The sequence below is a fragment of the Planococcus citri genome, chromosome 4 (genome assembly GCF_950023065.1).
Source record: "Planococcus citri chromosome 4, ihPlaCitr1.1, whole genome shotgun sequence".
NCBI classification, from domain to species: domain Eukaryota; kingdom Metazoa; phylum Arthropoda; class Insecta; order Hemiptera; family Pseudococcidae; genus Planococcus; species Planococcus citri.
The window spans coordinates 50,966,402-50,981,774 of NC_088680.1; the positions used below are offsets into that span (position 1 = coordinate 50,966,402).

The 15,373-nt window shown below is 33.7% G+C and overlaps 2 protein-coding genes and 1 long non-coding RNA gene across 4 annotated transcripts; all 3 read right to left on the reverse strand.

Annotated features, from left to right (window-relative positions):
• Positions 1-82: 82 nt before the first annotated feature.
• On the reverse strand, positions 83-2,708 carry LOC135843166 (uncharacterized). The gene is made up of 2 exons (XR_010558247.1): positions 1,159-2,708; positions 83-994 (listed from the first exon to the last, which is right to left on the reverse strand). It is a non-coding gene; the product is annotated as an uncharacterized LOC135843166 (long non-coding RNA).
• A 32-nt stretch (positions 2,709-2,740) lies between these two features.
• On the reverse strand, positions 2,741-6,647 carry LOC135843164 (uncharacterized). Of its 2 annotated transcripts, none has more exons than XM_065360945.1 (5): positions 6,351-6,647; positions 5,967-6,265; positions 5,743-5,876; positions 5,417-5,665; positions 2,741-5,329 (listed from the first exon to the last, which is right to left on the reverse strand). In XM_065360945.1, exon 5 carries the CDS (start codon positions 5,284-5,286, stop codon positions 3,280-3,282), a length of 2,007 nt encoding a protein of 668 aa, XP_065217017.1. In that variant the 5' UTR covers positions 5,287-5,329; positions 5,417-5,665; positions 5,743-5,876; positions 5,967-6,265; positions 6,351-6,647; the 3' UTR covers positions 2,741-3,279. The 2 variants fall into 2 exon arrangements, with proteins under 2 accessions (XP_065217017.1, XP_065217016.1); XM_065360944.1 differs by having other exon boundaries at positions 2,741-5,342; positions 6,351-6,646.
• Positions 6,648-7,234: 587 nt separating this feature from the next.
• LOC135843163 (85/88 kDa calcium-independent phospholipase A2-like) lies at positions 7,235-15,373 on the reverse strand. Its single transcript, XM_065360943.1, has 13 exons — positions 14,913-15,373; positions 14,713-14,803; positions 14,513-14,637; positions 14,263-14,440; positions 13,445-13,669; positions 12,679-12,804; positions 9,812-9,975; positions 9,518-9,722; positions 9,209-9,425; positions 8,980-9,127; positions 8,690-8,881; positions 8,378-8,549; positions 7,235-8,308 (listed from the first exon to the last, which is right to left on the reverse strand). The coding sequence occupies exons 1-13, from the start codon at positions 15,122-15,124 to the stop codon at positions 7,997-7,999; spliced, it is 2,367 nt and encodes a 788-aa protein (XP_065217015.1). The 5' UTR covers positions 15,125-15,373; the 3' UTR covers positions 7,235-7,996.

Consider the following 15,373-nt stretch of genomic DNA (forward strand, 5'->3'; position numbering starts at 1 on the left):
TTACGCACAATAATTTGATTTCATGAGAAAACAAAATATAAAAAAGTATGAAAATTGTTAGATAAAAAATGTACCAATATAATTTCATTCAGAAAGGAAACATTTATTTTATCAGAATTGAATAATAAAAGTATAAAATATGTAGGTATAATAACATAGAAATTAAGAAATAGATTAAAATAAGCTCGGTTATTTCAGTTATTCGTTAAAAAAAAAAATCTCCAATTGCCTTCACTACCTACCTTATTCCACAATAATTTGAAGTAAAGTAATTCATATAAAATTTCTAAATGAACATCAATTATTATTACCTAGGTAGTTTAAATTGCATAGTCTCACTAATTTAAAAAAAAAAATTTCATATAATATCACATATAAGTTAACTGATAACGACATAGACTATCCCACAATATAATTGAAGTAAATGTATGCACAAATGTTGAAGTTGATATTATTTTGATGATTCGTAATCTGTTTATTATCGCGAAAGTTTATTAAGATTCCAGAGTGTCTGATTTCCGTGTTCACAAAACACATCATCAAAATCCATCTACAGTTTCTAGGTACCTCACTCCCCAAAATTTACGACTGATGAACTTACGAATCAATGATAATTAGGTAGGTAATGACCCGTTTTTTTTTTTAATTTTTTTACATCAGACTAACTTGCACTTACACGCTGTTGAACAGTAAATGAGTGATCGTCGATTATTTCGAAATGATTATTTCTCAAATTATCAAAATCTTTTTCAAAAAGTTCACGACATTTATCATGTATATCGAAGATGACTGGTGGAAAAGGTTGGCAGTTACCTAAATCGTAAAGTTCATAGAAATACTGCCGTTCCTTATTATCTGCTAAATGATAATACTGGCTAATATCGACGACGTTAGCTTTCAATTTTTCTTCCTTTTCTTTCTCGACTTCAGATATCATTTCTTCGATTGATGGCAATTGACCAAGTCCACAAATACTTCTGACGAATACTTCAGTCTGAAATTTAAAACGTTCTTAGATTTAAATTTTATTTTATCATTTGAAATCTATTAAAATATTCAATCGACAAAATAAAAGACAACAAGTTTACTAAGATTTTTCCACATACTTAAATCAAAGAATTTTATAGGTATAAAATTAAAATTACATAATTTACCCACCTGTAAATCTAATAACTGAAAGACGATGGTGTTTTGTGGCAGTCCGATAACACACATGGTTGGATGCCTCGCGTTAATGAAATTTTTATACAAAGGGTTCAATACCATATTACATGTATTGTTGATCTCACATGTAGAATCCAGAAAAGGAAAACTGTACAAAAAACCTGAAAATAATCCAGTTCATTTGATAGGTAAGTACAAATCTCTATTTTTTAAAAACCTTTCTTAGGCACGTAACGAAAATAAAAGCATCGAGGGAGAGAGAACTTCTCATGGGAAGACAATTGGATTTTGATCTCAAGTAAGAAAACTCGAGCTTGAATTGGGAAATTTGTGAAATTGATGGATTTTATTTTGTTTCTAAAATGAGTTGGTATTCAGCTATTATACTACAAATGGGCGTACGCAATTTTATTCTTCTCTCCCTCTTTAAGCACATTGTCTTCATTGCGCTTCAGATTGATTCACATCGCTCACCTGTACACCAAATTATGGCATCAACAAATTCTGACGTATCATCAGCAAAAAATATCTGATTCTCAAGAATTTTGTTGACGCCCGGTTTTTGAATAATGTTTTCTGGAGCGATAATTAAAGGTTTCCTGTTATGACTTAGAATGACCTGGGAAACAAATTCAAGTAATTCACTATAACTCAGTAAAAAAAATTAAAATTATGGTAAAAATGTAATCTCCAAATGTATTTTTATAAATACCTTCTCAGCTACTAAAGCTACTTTGATAGCAGCGTTCGCATTCGTGAACGACAAGTTCGCGAACGCAAACGGAACACGTTCTTTTTTGCAAGAACGCGAACGTGAACGCGTTCTTTTCGAAAGAATTGAAATTTGAAAACTTTCGCAAAACAGCACAATTTGCTAAAGTTACCTATCGTAATTTCCTGAAAATTATTGTTGGATTCAGGGACAGGGGGTGCTTCGCCATGGCTTCGCCGATAAAACGCTGTCGTCTCCGGTTATTTGAATCAATTGAAACTTGAAAGCTATCTCTATTTCGAGTCAATCTAGAATTTGAAGCCTCCAACAAATTTTAACTATCATTTGTTAATTTTTCCTGAAACTTGTAAAAAAAAAACACTGGTACCTAAACTTATGCATTTGGAAACGCAAATGACTCATAATAGATACGTAGGTATTAGTGTTTCGTTACCTATACTTAATCGTTTCAATCAATCACAATTTTCGTATGTACATATGTTTCTCAGCTTCGAGACTTTCGAGACCATAACTTCCTCTATGACCATCTTCTATAAAAATGGGAAAACTTGGCGCATGCTCCAGATCGGCTCGAAACTATATTTGAAATCGACTCAACAGCTAGGTCAAAACCAATGGTTTACATTGAATTTCAACTTTCTCCTTCAATTAAACCAAAATTTTGATATTTTTTCCAAGAAAGTTGAAATTTCAAAAACCAAAAATCAAACAATTACCATTATGTATTACCAGAAATTTGGAATGATGAGGTATTTTTCAATTCTTTTTAAATTTCACGAAATAACACAAAAATTGAGTTTCTTTTTCTTATTTCTAAGAAATAATGAAACTAATTCAAGAACATTAATTACACACAATAATTTAATTTCATGAGAAAACAAATAGGTAAAAAAAGTATGAAAATTCTTAAATAAAAAATGTACCAATATGATTTCAAACAGAAATGAAAGATTTACTTTAACAGAATTTAATTTTAAAAAAGTATAAAATATATAGGTACTATAACAAAGAAATGGTTTAAAATCAGTTCAATGAAATTAATTGTTTTAAAAAATAAATGCAGTAGGTAAACCTCCGATCGCCTTCACTATCCCACAATAATTAACGTAATCCGTATAGAATTTCTAAATCAAAATCAACTATTACTAGTTCGAATTGCGTATTCACTATAGTTTACAAAAAAAAAAACAACAAATTTCACATAATATCACATAAAAGTTAACGATTAACGATAAATGTAAATCACAGTAATTATACGTAGATAAATTTGTAAAAAATTAATAATTTACAGTAAATCAATAGCTTAAACAATAAAAAATTAAGCACAAATATATACGAATACTATAAGCATGTTCGACTTTGGTTACCACAAATCAACCGAATTAATATCTTCTTGGGGTCGGAGGAGCGATCATCTCAAACACATCGGCTAATCTAGTCTTAAACTCGTCTATCTTCTCAGTTGTGCAAAAATACCACAACAGGAACTCGTCTAGGCAACGAGGATACTTCACCAGCTTCGCACACGGCTCTAGTTCATCATCTTCATCATCATCAGATTCTTGATTTTGTATCATGTTGCGTAATACTTTATCCGGCGATATGGACTGTTTGAATTTGGTAACTTGGTCTTCATCGCCCAAATTCCAGACTAGAAACTCCTGCAAACATTCAGCATCCATGCGCAAAATGGTACCTTCGATCAGATAGGTCTTCAATTCTTCAATGAACCTTTCCTTCAATCTGTCTACGTTCTGACCATACGACGCAAACGAGTCAACGAACTCCTTCACCTTTCTAAAATAACCATTCTTAACGTGACATAGTAACCACTTTTCATTGTCTGGGCAAGATACGAATTTACTTCGGAATTCATTAGCTAGGTGAGCATTGCCATCGTGAGCTCCGTCGATAAACTCCTGCATCGCTTTCGCTTCACAAATAACGTTGATGTATAGAGCAGAATGTTCACCAAGGAAGTTCGACTCTAAAACTCGTCGTTTTAATTCGTTGCTGCTACGAATATCGACACAGCAAAAATCCAACATATTGCTCAACTCTTTGATAAAACCATGATTGAAACATTCGAAGACTGTTTCGCTGAGATTTTCATATCTTGACATCGTGTTCTTTTTATACTCACTGATTTCGTTATCGTTCACGAAGCAGAGTTTCATAATTTGATGTAAATCTGAAGCTCGCTTCGATTCGAGTAAATTAAGCCAATTCTTGCGCCAAAAAGCACTTCTCTCTTCTGCAGTGGCATCCAGCAGGATTGTAATCAAGAGTCGGAATTCTCCAGGACGGTTAGGATGTATTCCAGCTCCTCGATACATATCTTCGTTCGGCAAGAGGTTTTGAGTCACCGATCGTTTCAAAGTGGTCGGAGCAAGGCGCCAAATTTCACAACACACCGTCAAATCTGCATATTCGATTATTTCGATCGATGCATCCTCGGCGTAACGGCGAGTGCTTTCCTTGTCTAACATTCTTTCTATTATAATGGTAAAATTCGATTCATCTATTCTGTCCTTTATGTACATCCAGATTGGAAGAACGTAATGTTTATAATCGGTACTGGTTAACATGAAGTAAATCATATCGCCTCCATTCTCAGTGATAAACTCATTCAGCTGTAGTTCGTTCAACTTCGACAGAACAAACCGGCCACAAAATTCTACACAGCCATTCATAAATAAACGTATAGCTTTATGGTATCGACTTTCTAAGCTCGCACGACTCCAAAAATAATCGAACGAAGATATAGCATCAGATGAGGTAAGATTCAGCATTAGATCATCAACAGGAATACCTTCCTCATTTGGTATTTTATCCAATTCATGTCTAAGGCAACACACCCAATAATACAAATGACAATCATAAAAATTGATCTCCTCCAAATTCATTTTTTGCGACATAGTCGGCCAAATTCTCCGGATATCGTCTTCAAAACAATAAACACAGGCGATCCTAAATTTTTCCTCCAGACTAATTCGATCACATCGCATCATCCTTTGAGCAGTTCGAACGTAATGAATAGATCCCTCGAAATCACCAACAATGTCATTGAAATCGTTTAAAATGTCGTCTTCGTCGCTACGGTGGTGGCTGAATATAACCTGGAAATGGAACCTCTTCCAGTCTTTCGTCGAGTATATGAGCTTTTTCGCGTATTTCCCACATAGGTAATCAATGACTGTTGGAACGTTAGGAATAATTTTACGTAAGGTGATGTCCGGAACAGATCCCAAAGAGAAATAGTATTTTTTAATGTGTTCATTAAGGTGTAAACGCCATAGCTGGACGGCCACTACGATGGCTGAGATATCTGTCAAGGCCGGAGGACTTGGGTATACGATGTCGTACACCTTATCAACTACTTCAGTCATTTCGGGTTTTTCACAACAATAATTTCGATAATGCAGGAATAATCTGGAATCAAAACCTATTTATTTCAGATGTATAAAAACCATAAAAATGGGGAAAAGTCTAATTCTTTCGAGTGTGTATCTATCTTACCAAATGAATTTCAACGCTGATTTGATTTAAGAACTGAAACCACCAAAAATTCTTCACCGAAGTACGAAGTTTGAAAAATTGTTTACAAATAACAAACAAGTAGGTATTCTAATCAACACGATCATCTATTGCCCCGAGTAAAGTAATAAGTTCTTATTCTACGTATCCGAGCTTTTTCAGACAAGGACTGACCCTGATCCCGATTCAGAACTGCAGGTAAGTATTTGATCGTATCGCAATTTCTGAAAACTAAAACAAAATCACTAGGTAGAATAGAAACCAAACTGACGATAATAACATTTATCGGAGAAATGTTGCATACTTACATAGGAAAGTAGAAATTAATTTCAAAATCAGTCCATAACTTTCTGAAGTATTCCGTTATACAGGACTGATGAAGCTCTCTGGGATCATTCTCGATAATCGCCGACGAGTGTAACTGTTTCCCAGCACTCCCTGACTAAAAAAATGAACACAATGTTTCACTATCGCAAAATAAATATAAAAAACAAAATAAGAAAAACAAAATAGAACTGAACTATGAACTTACAATAAGTATGTGTACGCTGTCATCACCATGTAATATGATCATAACAAAGAAGACTGTTTCACTTCCAAACACCGACGTGATTCGTAAATGGTAGTTCAAGTCGATTATAAAATCCGGGTTGTTGATATCAACGATTTCAGGAACAGTAAAAGTCTTGGTTTCTTTGTTGTAGAGCACCAACTCGCAGAACGAAGCGGTGGCGAATTTTAAGAACATATACTTTGCGAAATGAACTTTACTCTCTTTTACAGGTCCACCATCGGTGCTGGCATAAAGAGTAGCCAGATCATCCGCCAGAGCTAAGGATGAATAATTGAATAAGTTATTAAATTTCATATTTTCTGAATAATCAACAGTTGAACAATAGATCTGAAGCTGACTTACCTCTTCTAGTCGGAGAAATTCTATGATTGAAATATAATATATAGGCAATCTCCCTAATCAATTCCTCGTCTTTTTCGTCTATCTCTATACGAACAGGTTCTGCGAAGACGTCGTCTTCAAAAATTAATGAATCTAATTCCATGAAGATTACGTACAAATGATATATAACACATCGAAACTTTAAATGATTCAAACTTTGACTATTCAAAATTCAAAAATGTGCAATTTGCATTACCCCATGTGGAATCGTTCATTGATAACAACCACGTGTAACAACTGATCATCACAAACAGTAATGCCCCCTGCCTCCCGATCCCCATGTGAAGAAGCACATGTTAGAAATGAAATGTAGATTAACTAGTTGTAATTATAGACACTGTACCCCAAAATTACCACACGAATGAATCAACAATTTATCTAAGCTCAGAAGACCACATTAATTGTCCTTACTGTACTGTAAAATTTATTGAAAATAAACGAATAGGTTTGGATAACTCATACACCGATTACCGAAGGATTTCTTATTAGAAGGACCGTGTTCGTATTTTTATCAAGTTCATAGTACTCGTATAGCATAATTTAATATTTTGAATATTGACAGTATTGAGTATAGCATTTCTCCCTGCGATGACGATACTGTCAAGAAGACGAAGAGATTACTGTAAGTAATACACACTTCGAATTTCTGATAAAAAAAGTAGAATCTCCAGATTATTTTGACAAATAGAATTTTCTGCAATTTCAGTAACAAACATTAATCAATTATACTTTTTAGGCAATCCAAAAAACAGGGCTATGCAATTAAATCGATTTCCTATACCTACTTCTCCGTAGAACATACCTCGATCCCATCTCGATCGATTCATTTCACCATCACACTCACGTTTCACGTTATAAACGTATATTTCAATTAAAAACACTGTATAAATATATTCATTAGAATAAACTTCAACATAAATAATGAGCGGAACAATTAAACAGAAAACTTATAGTTTCCGCGATAAAACAAAATCAACATCGAATAAAAAAAAAGAAGGAAAAATTAGACCTTATCACAGTATCATCGTTGAACAATGCACAGTTGACAGAAGCAATAAATACACTTTAATACTACACTAATAATTAAAGCCACAACACGAAGGTATAATTATTTTGCCTATACGTAGACTAGCGTATGAGAATAATTTAAAGAAATCGAATGAAGAATTCACCAATATCTCGACTACCCATTAAAAACATCAACAATTATATGTGAAATGAATGTAGTTTGTAAAAAGTTAAACGAGAAATCAACAAAAAATAAATATAGGAAACGTGAAAAATAAAATTCTTTCAGAAAAATCCCCCATTAGGGCTTCGATAAAAACATCAGTGTAATATAAATAATATTATATTTACGGAGTAAAAATCGTACGAAAAATCCCCACCTAGTCTTACCTGTGTTTTTTTTCAACGAGTTTTTCTCTTATAGAAAAAATATAAACACCGAGAATACATATGTTTAAAAAAAGTCTAAAATTACGTAGAGGTACAAATTGAGAATAACTGTAACAATATACGATTGCCTTAATAGTGATAATTTCAGCAATATTATATTGGCCCCTTTTATTAAAATACACGTAATAAAAATGAGAATAAAAACGCGATTAACTTCTTAATAAATGCACCAGTTTCAATACTTCTTCGTGGTGTGCGATCATATAGGCTTTAGTTTCCCATAACATATTCACCAATTTCTGGTCGTCCTTTTCGTCCATGTTGATTTCTTCGGACATTTGCGGACAGAATCTAAAATACGGAACGTTTATAAAATGGCACCACGCTCTAGCTCGGTCAATAACACGTCCGTCTGATTGGGTTGCTTGATCGATGAGTAACGTTTTCAATGCGTTAGCGCCTTTAATGAGTCTGATACCGTCGACCACATTACCTGGTCTAAATACGTCGATATTTTCAACCTATAAGAAATCACATTCGTTTAATATTGTTACGAGAACAAAAAAACTACGGAAAGGAATGAAACTTACTTCGGTAACCGGAATAGTTCCAGTGCCCACAGATACAACTACGGTAGGTTCGTGAGCTTCGGATTCTCGTCCGACGTATTTCATCGCCAAATTATACTCGCGTATTTCGGTCAAAGTGTCCAGCGTAGGATTGTTCGCTATTAGACCACCGTCCAAATAACGTTCGAACATTCTAAATGAAAAAAAAATTCAAATACGAATTAGTTACAATAATAATACAAAATGAAGTCGTCAAAATACTGATACTAAACGTAGAAAATTCAGGAAATTTTTCCCTTCGAGAAAAACTCTCGTTGAAATACTCTAGTTTACCTGAAATACGACGGAGCAGCACCGCTAGCTCGAGCTGCTTTCCATACCAACTGTTCCTCGGGAGGTGGTAACGGTGGAAATCCATTAGGCTGAATTTTCTGCGGAAAAGCAATATCACAAGGAGGCGTGTAACTGCGAAACATGTGCATATCAGCTGGTTTATTATCCGCCAGTAAAGCGGTGATGATTAATCTGCGGAGGGAAAACCACAATAAATAAACGCCACACTTGGTAACTTTACACCTATAATAACCTTGACCTAGTAGAATACACGTTGTTCGTAATCTTACTTCGGATGTTTATATTCTGACATTTTCTTATCTTTGAAAATCTCCTTCAACATGGACTCCAGAGGTTCGCTGTTATACGGTCTGTTACCGCAAAAAGTACGTTCTTTTAGCAGAAAATATAACCACAAACATTCTCTTAACGTTTTGCCTGCAAGTTGTAACGTATAAATTAACATTTACTCAATTTGAGACTGGTAAAAATCCACAGATGGGTAATGAAAATACTCACGTTCGGCTAAAGCGAGAGCTAATATGCCTCCTGTGCTTGTCCCAGAAACCCAATCGAAACAGTCAAGTATTGGTTGTCCGGCAGCCTCTTCTAAATGCAATAATATGGTAATCAGAACTAATCCCCTGATGCCACCTCCATCAAGGCATAATAATCGACCTCCTTTCATATGATGGCGACGTAAATCTTGTTCGTACAAAGCTAAAATGGATCTCGCCTGAAATAATCAAATTCGTCGTTTATTTCTACAAATTATACTCGCCATAAATACGTATAGATTAGTTGATAGTTTTTTTAATTTGAAAATACCGGATATGATTTCGGTTCCGGAGGAGCTACACCGCAATCTTCGCCAGATGGGTGACATCCAGCTGTACAATTTTTCAATTTATCATAATCACCAGGTCCACAACGAGCAGCGCCCACAGCGTGTAACGTATACAGAGCTTTTCTAGCGTTAGTATCCATTATATTAATTGCCGCCAGGTGTCGAGGTGTTTCGCCCAGTTTATTTCTATAAAAATAGATTCAATTACGTAAAGAGTATTATGTATCGAGTTGAAAATTTTACTCGATAATTTTAATTGTGCTTTTGCTACTAACCTGCTATCCAATTTAGCACCAAAAATAACCAAGCCTTGGATCAACGGTACGTTCTTTTTTTGAACAGCTAAATGCAAAGGAGTATTTCCATCTTCATCTTCAGCGTTTACTTCACAACCATGACTCAACAATGCAATCGCACATTCTAATCTTTCCCTGAGAACCTGTTCGAACAGAATTAGTGATTACGAATTACGAAATAGGCATTATTAGAGCATTGTATTTCCTATGTAAATATAAACAGCGAACTAAACTATTCAATTAAATAAGTATCTACTTTTTTAAGGGTGGGGGGGGGGGGTGAAAAGTTAAAAAAATGTACAAAGCAAACTATTACCTTAATTTGTAAGGTGGGAATTTTTTCACCTTCCACTCTCTATAGTTATTACCTCGGATGAGAAAATGATTCACTATTTTATTTTATTTTCCCTCTTACCTGAAAAAAGAATGATGCTGGAAGTCTCCCTAAAAAAGAAAGTACCTGCCCCAACGGACACGAAATTTTTTCAAACCGAACAAAGAAGAATTGAAAGAGAACCCCAAAAAACCATTACCAGCAAAACTTTCAAGTATTGAAATTGATTTTTCGATTTTTGACAAATTTTTAAGAAATTCAAACTCTTCCATTTCTTATAAAAAAAATTAAAATTTGATCAAAATTCCATAAAAATTTGAAATCTGATTTTTTTTATTTTAATCTCATTTTTCGACCTCTGGAGCCTTCAGCAAATTCTCGGATTCTCTCGTTTCACGAAAAAAAAATTGAAAAAAAAACACTTTAAGTGGGATGAAAATGAAATTAAGCACCTCTATAAACCCTTATTTACCATTTTTAAGATCGTTTCAATTCATTAGCACAAATTTTCAAAATCTTTTCGTGATGGTTCTAATTCAAAATTTTCTCCAGCAATTACTTCCTATTTGGAACGGTTCAAAACCATCACCAATCGACTTGGGTGGTCGAAAATATAGTAGAAATAAAATTACAGCCTTTTTATATCAATTTGATCAAAATTTGATTATTTTTTTCATGAGAAATGGAGCAAATTTGAATTTTTTAACATTCGCCAGAAATCGAAAAATGAATGTAAGCACCTTAAATTTTTGCAGTAATTTTATCCAAATTGAAGACCTCGGTCAGTACTTGGGAGGGGGGTGGGAGGGGGGTGACTGAAAAAGTTTTTTTTTGTTGAAGAGATGATTGTTTAAAAAGTTTGGTTTAATTACACCAGAAATAGAAAATAAACAAGAAATTTTTACAGATTTCAATTTTGTACTTCTTTAAATTTTTTTTTGCAATTTTAAAATTAAGAGCTTCAATAAAAATGGACCATTTTTTGAGGGAGGGGGAATTTTATTAATTTTTTTAAAATTCACCAAAAATCGAAAAATAAATGTAAGCACCTTAAATTTTTGCAGTAATTTTACATATCCAAATTGAAGACCTAGGTCAGTACTTAGGGGGAGGAGGGGAGAGGGTGATCGAAAAAGTTTTTTTTTGAAAAGACGATTGTTCAAAAAGTTTGGTTTAATTACACCAGAAATAGAAAATAAACAAGAAATTTTTACAGATTTCAATTTTGTACTTCTTTAAATTTTTTTTGCAATTTTAAAATTTTATTAAAAATTATTTATTTAGAAAAATTCTGCCCAGAAACGAAAAATGTACAAAAAGAATTGCAGAGATTTCATTTTTTTCAGGTAGTAGGTATAATTTTAGAATTTTTTATAAGAAGGGGAGGGGACTTTATACAAGGGGACAACATCATTTGGGGGCCCCAAGGAAGACGTTTCTTTGAAAAGGGGATAATTTGAAATAATTATGACGCAGAAATGAGAAACTTTCAAAAATAAATGAACCGTAATTATTGATTTATTCCATTATCCAATTTTCTGCAATTTTAAAACCAAGAGCTTCTATAAAAATGGACCTGTGGGGGGGGGGGAGATTTTCTCAAAAATGGTTTATTTAGAAGAATTCTGCCCAGAAATTAAAAAGGGTCAAAAAAATACAAAGACTTATTTTTTTTAAAAGGTAGTACATTTTCTTGGTTTTTTATACAAGGAGACAAACATTATTTGGGGGCCCCAAGAAAGACGTTTCTTTAAAAAAAAAAGGGGGGGGTTATTTGAAATAATTCTGACACAGAAATGACAAACTTTCAAACAAAAATTAACGATATTAATTAATTTTATTAACCATTTTTATTGATTTTTTTGCAATTCGGGGGCGCCATACTACGAGGCCATCATATTTTGGTGAATCAACGACATTTTTTCTTTAAAAAGGGATCATTTAGAAAAATACTGACGCAAAAATGGGAAATTTCTGGATGAATTGGATTTTTTTTCAATTGTTTCTACTTAGAAGGGCTCTAAGAACCATTTTTTCAGAAAGTGCAAAAATGAAAAATACTAAGGGAATTATTTTTTTTCACTCGAGGTAACAATTGTAGAGATGGGAGGCAAAAAATTCCAACCACGGAATATAGGGAGCTTTTTTATTTTACTGAACGATAATTTCGATCTCAACGAGTCAAGATTACAAAATACTAAAAATCACGCCAACGCTATTTATATAAACTATAAAGCAGCATTGTAAATTTACAAGCAGAGAATAAATATAGAAAAACATTTCAATGGGTATTGATTGAAGGCTGCCAATTCACGCTTTCGCAATAAATAATGAGAATAAATTTCGCAATTCTCGACTCATATGTATGTATAAATAATGTATCAAATAATACACAGTAAAAACTTTAGACAGAGTTCGAGATTGTAAAAACTGCATCGATTAAATAAGTAGGTAAACATTCCAAGTCGCACTATAGCGCCATCACTGTTTCCAATACTGATATCGAACTCACCATTATATGAAGAGCAGTATGCCCGTTAAAGTTTACAGCATTTAAATCACAGTTATTTACGACTAGATCACAAATCACTTCTTTGGAACAAGACCAATGCAGAGGTGTTCCGCCAAATTTAATATCCTGCAAAAAATATCAAATCATAGTTAAATACCAGTATATTTTCTCATCTTACAATAATTCAAATAATAATTTAATTCCCATATAATATTTCGGCTCAACTTGAAACCCTAAAAAAACCGATCAATCAACAGGTATCAGTTTACACAGAAAGATTGCATGTCAGCTATCGTACATAAATCATTAATATTCATCAGATAAGAAACTCGAAGAAAATCTCTTTCATATTTGATAAAATTTTATATCACTACAGAGATGCAAAGGTTACTTCGGTACATATCGCAATTACGAAACCGCACACCGGACATGTGTTCATGACTCATACACCGTCAACCGTCACACATCATTATGATAATTTAGTTATCAATTAAAAAACTTGAAATATAATTCATTTCACCAACACCCTACATTTAACCAGAACCTTGAAAATATCGCCGAGTGTAGCTCACAATTGCCACATGACCACAATGTACCTCTACCTATATTGCGGTGTATAAATCGATAATACAAGACGTCATTAAGAATGTCTCGACATTGAGACGGTGTTGGTCACGCGATTAATAATTCAAAAGAAAGAAACCCAGCCTAAAAATAAGAAAGTCAACACCTTAAAAACTCTTCGCACAAAAAAAAAGATACTCACATCTTCGTGTAATTTACTATCATGATCCTTTACTACTTTTCCGATATTTGCTGCTGATAAGGTATTCGGGGTGGTGAGAGGTTTCGATGAGATATTCACGTCTGCTCCAGCCACTAAAAGAGCTTTGACGCAATCTTGTTTATCAGCTCGACATGCCACATGAAGCGGCGTATTTCCGCCGGCGTTACGATAATTTAAACATTCCGCAGCTTTACTGGATAATATCTTGGGAAAAAACCAAAATTTTCATTAATCATCACGTAATATCATAGGATTGAAAGTAGAATTAGATTTGAGTCATTCTGAAATGAATCAGTCACGTTTCGAGTTCAGTTACATACGATTTGCTCAATTTTTTTTCTTCGTAGGCTCTTCCTATTAGGAAAGGAAAGAAAGCTTCATTATCGACCTCCCCCCTTCCCCATTTCTATTTTTTCCTCGATATAACGAACTAACAAAAAAAATTGAGCAAAATTGGCGAACTTGATTCGAAAACGTGACTAATTTTACAAGTAATGACCCATTTGGTGTGTAAATTATAATAAAGACTGTACTTTGATAATAAATCACGTCAAGCTTCGTAACAATTATCAAAAAATATGTCGGTGTACGTTGTACGTTCACATTCTTAATCGTTATCAGGCGTGATTCATTTCACACAAAACGTGTAAAAATACAAAAAATCATGTCACGAATATTAAAACAACGTAGCCTAACTAGCAATTATTACACAATGACAAAGGAATCGTTACGATCTTTCAAGTACCATCTACTTGACGAGACGAAATAATTTTTCAACGATGAAAATACGTATTTACCGAAACAATATCCTTGTTGGTTTCAGCTGCGTAATGATGAACGGTGTTACCTTCTTGGTCGAGAACATTTAAAGGTATATCAGCTTTGAGCAGATTTTTAATGGCCGATAGATTAGCGTTCTTCACAGCTAGATGTATTGGATACAAGCCACTTATTGGGTCTGGATTGCATAACTGACTGAAATGAAAATAAATTTGTAAGCTCGTGTTATTGCGAAACATGAATGAAAATAGAATATTCGCAAATTACCTCTTGATTTCCGGCTTTGAGAGAACATCGAGTAAATTCAACTGTATGGCGATATGAGCCACCGTCCACGAAGGGTTTTCGTTCAAAACGTCGCATATTTTTTGTAAACTGTCCACTTTGCAAGCCTTTTAAAAATATTATACTCGTTAATATCAAGTAGAATATGAAACACTTGAAACACTTGATGCATGTTTACTTACATCTTTACAAACGTTCAATAACACTGGGATTTTATCCTTGTACGTTACGAATTTCACTTCGGCTTCGCTGATATCCAGTGAACGGAATATGCTACAACATAACGATAAAGATTATAGTAATCATTGAGAAATAATAACAAGGCACATCGAAACATATCAATTATTTTACTGATGTGTATAAATAGTTAAAAAGTACCTACCTGTAAGCTGTGCACATGCTTTCGTTACATGGACGAAGCAACAGTACTTCGTAAAACTCATTCTCTTTACCACCGGGTCCATACAGAAGAATACCATTATCGCGACTGTACACAAGACGATCGGAATACTTATCTTGTTTTACTTCGATCACCTTTAGAGGATTATGCTCTAATTTGAAGATATTTCTAAATTGCGAGAACCACGAAGACATAATGAAACTAAGCTACGACGCTGACGAGCTTTCGATAAGGAGAACAAAATATGAATTCATGTAAGGCGTAACTCTACTATTTCGAATTAGTAACTATGCCCATTAAACTTGTCTTATTCTTACAATAACGTGGCAGCTCGTTAAAAATTCTACTTACTGTACATCACTACTACTACGCGGTAAAATTTCGTCTAAAGGAACAAGAAAAAATTACATGAAATTATTTTGTTTGTTTGAGAATGAATGAGA